Below are 3,640 nucleotides of genomic sequence, written 5' to 3' on the forward strand. Positions count from 1 at the left end.
CGCACGCATAGTCATGTGGATTGGAATAACACCAGCTTTGACGTAGAAAAACTTCTCAGTCCAGTCATGAAGGCTCTTAAAAGTGACAGTAGAGCATTTAACCTTCTGACTGCGCGGAGTAAACGAAAACCAAGAATCTTGAACCTTTGGTTTATAGAAATATTGAAAGCGGCGAGGAGTAGGCTCTTCGCGCTGAGCTTTGCACATAAACTCAAAATGAGTCATGCGCAACAACCCAAAAGGGTGAACTTGGGATATGTGAATCCCATAAAATTGAAGGAGCGCACCTATAAACCTTGTCATCGGAAGACGAAGGTTACAGTGAGTAAGAAAATGAGAATATAAAGAGATATAGCCGGCGGGAGGATCCGCCGCCGTCTGCCCGGCTGCCGGGAGCAGACAACCATACTCAGGGAGAAAACCCCGTGAAGCAATGAGACTATCAAGCTCAGGCTGTTTCAACTTGCAGGGGATCTCGTCCCATCTTTTCGCCGTTTTATTCTTTCCCCCCTCCTACGACGAAGCCTCGGCAACCCGAATACCCTTGCCGGTTTTCTTCAAAGTAGACATAACCACTGATTTTACACGGCCTTTACTAGGGGAAATTGTGGTGTCTGGGTTATCAGACATACAATTGCGAATCGAACAATATGGTTACTTTAAGCACGGAATTCAGGGACGAAGACGAAAGCTCTTAATCGGAATGTAAGTGATAAGCAAAAGCTCTGAAAATGACAGTGAAGATGAAGAAAAAACCGTTCAAAAGGTTTGGTTTTATAGGCCCAGGGGAGAGAAAGAGAAACAAGTAATAATCAGATCTACGCTCACGCGCCCCCACTCGCATGCGTAGGCCAACATAAGCGCGACACGTGTTCCTGACACTGCATGAGGAGACGTGAAAGGCCACTGTAGCACCTCGAGCACACGAAAGGTCTGACACATAACGTCTCTATCTCTGATGCATGTCAACACCAACCAACCACGTGCATTGACGATTCGTTTTAACCAAAGGGATGGAATTTCGCGCAACGCGCGTACAAGAAAAGAAAAAGAAAAAACAAGCCCTATTGAAAAAGCAAACTATTAAGTCTAATATCTATCTTACCTCACTCGCGCGAGACAAGACACACATTAGACTGGGGGGGCTTGAAGGGGTATGCACCCGCCTTAACATCGAGCGGGGTGGGTCAACCACAAGATATAGACAAGAGGCTTGAAATCAGGATGTCATGAAGACACAAAGCCAAAACCTATGCGCAAGCGCATGAAACATCTGCGCGTGACGCATATCACATACGCGCAAGCGTATGAAACATCTGTGAGAATAAAGAGAAGACCTTGCGCATCCCCGGGATAGGCGCATAAAGGCCGCGCGTAAGCGTCACACAACAAATGAGACAATAGTCTAATCCAAATCAGGATAAGGACAACCATGATTGTACTCATCAGGCAACCTTCCAGAAGGTATCTTTTAAGGAATAAAGAATGTGCTGATGTTGACAGCTGCCAATGAAGGGTAGACAACTCAGCAAAGCCCATGTGCCACCACGTGATGGCACATGGGTCAGGTGAAATACCTTGGTCAGAGGGTAATCAATGAAAAAGCACCAGGTGTCCTAAGTACACGTGGCGCGAAGCAATAAGAGGAGGCCAAAAAGGCCCTAATTGGGTCTGAGCCCAATCATTGGAAACCCTAATAGTATAAATACCACACCACCTCCACAGCTGGAGGCAGGCAAGAAAATATACTCTAAGTCCTTTACTCATTTTCACATCTTGATTATCTTCTCCTACAATACCTGATTCTCACGCCGGAGGGTTACCCCAAAGAGGACCCCTCTATCCCTTTCTGAGGGGTAAGCTCACGGTGATGTTCGTTTTGTAGGTCGAAGAACTCGTATCTCGGAAAACCATCGGTGGTATAGCACACTCATACCCGAGGAACGTTGATCGTATACAAGTAAGTCGATACACGCTTCTTCAAACACCACCACGAAACAACCGTTGACGGACTCAAAACGTTATTAAACAACTCTTAATTCGAAAAAGACATGTACATTAACGAATGCAAAGAGGCAAAAACCCGTGTTTCAGAACTCGAATCCAATATCCAAGAAATGGCTGATGAGTTGACCAAGTCAAAGTCAACTGAAACCAAGGTTCGTGTGCTTCAAAACCAACTCGTGGAAGCCATAAATGAAAAACTCGAAGCCATGAAACAAATGGAGGAAATGGAAACTCAAGTGAAGTACATTGAGTTGTTAGAGAGCGAGTTGACTCAGTTAAAACAGGAACTCAAACTCAAGGAGGAAAGTGAGTCGACTCAGTTAGAAACATTGAGAAGCAAATTAGATGAGATTCGTGAGAAAGAGAACGACGCACAATTCGAAATAGCGTTATTGAAAGCTGATATTCATAAAGAGAGGTCAAAAACGGCGGCTGCAGAGGCAGCCGAGTTAAAAGCAAAAGGTGAAAAGTCGGCTGCTTATTTTGCTCTTCAACAAATGGCTATTGAAACCGACGAACTAAAAAAAGAAAACCAAAAATTAAAATCCGAACATGAAGAAATCGAATTTCAAGATTCAATTTCCGAGATCACAATTTCATCAGAAGAATATGACATATTGGTGAAGAAAGCGGAAGAAGCTAAAGTTGAACCAGAATTGGAGTCCAAAACTCACGAAGAAATTGAAATTTTGAAAAAAGATTTGGAGAGTGCGATGGCACGAGTGAGTGAATTTAGGACACGGGCAGAACAGGCGACTACACGGGCGGAAGTGGCAGAGCAGTCAAAGGCCGCTCTCGAGGAGGAAATAAAGGGGTGGAAAGAACAGAAGCAAAGGCGGAAGGCAGCATTAGCCGCCCTTAGGGCAGAATCGATGTCGAGATCGAGTCGTAGTTTAGAGTATGATGATAATACTAAAACATACATGCCATTAGGCAAATTTCTAAAAATGAAGATATAGTTGAAAACATAAAGTTTCTAAAAGGAGAATTATAAATATATATTGTATAATAAATAAAGGTTTTTAAATGTCACTTGTTATCACACTAAAGTGTTTCTTATAAAAGTTTCTCACGTCCCTCTTATATTAATTACATTCCTCTTTCTTATTAATTGCTTTACATTTATTTTTTTTTCTATTTAATTTATCATTTTCTCTTTTTAATATTTTTTTGATTTAAGTAATTTAATACAAGCATATATATATATATATTATTTTGTTTATATAAATATATTGCAATAGTTATTAATATTAAGCTTTTAAAAGTAGCCAGTTTCATGTTGATTTTGAATAATTATTTTAAAAATTAAAGTTTTAAATATATTATATTAGTTAACAATATTAATGTTTTACCAGAAATAATATAATCGGATGAGGAACAACTTTATTTTAAAATTAAAAATTTTTAATAAATTTTAACTTATTAAATATATATAATTATTTACTAAATTACAAGTATTTTTCTTTCAAACTATTAAAAGATAAATTTACCATTTATGTATTCTAAGTGTTTATGTTAATTTAAACGAGTGGGTTTCTTTAACCGATTAAAGCATCAAACATGGTTCATGTCAAAAACAGTCTATAATTAGAATGAGTTTCGGTCCACGGGTTGGTTTAAAGGAGTATCCATT

At 39.8% G+C, this 3,640-nt stretch overlaps 1 protein-coding gene across 1 annotated transcript; it reads left to right on the top strand.

Annotated features, from left to right (window-relative positions):
* The first annotated feature begins 2,051 nt into the window (after nt 1-2,051).
* Nucleotides 2,052-3,118, top strand: LOC143588915 (uncharacterized). Its single transcript, XM_077069808.1, has one exon. The coding sequence runs from the start codon at nt 2,052-2,054 to the stop codon at nt 2,964-2,966; it is 915 nt and encodes a 304-aa protein (XP_076925923.1). The 3' UTR covers nt 2,967-3,118.
* The last annotated feature ends 522 nt before the right edge of the window (nt 3,119-3,640 follow it).

The sequence above is a fragment of the Bidens hawaiensis genome, unplaced genomic scaffold (assembly GCF_021521415.1).
Source record: "Bidens hawaiensis isolate Kalapana, Puna unplaced genomic scaffold, B.hawaiensis_p1.1 tig00036884_1, whole genome shotgun sequence".
In the NCBI taxonomy this organism is placed as follows: domain Eukaryota; kingdom Viridiplantae; phylum Streptophyta; class Magnoliopsida; order Asterales; family Asteraceae; genus Bidens; species Bidens hawaiensis.

Bases quoted from the DNA above. Each gene is read 5' to 3' on its own strand.
- LOC143588915 (XM_077069808.1), top strand. From the start codon at position 2,052: ATGTACATTAACGAATGCAAAGAGGCAAAAACCCGTGTTTCAGAACTC.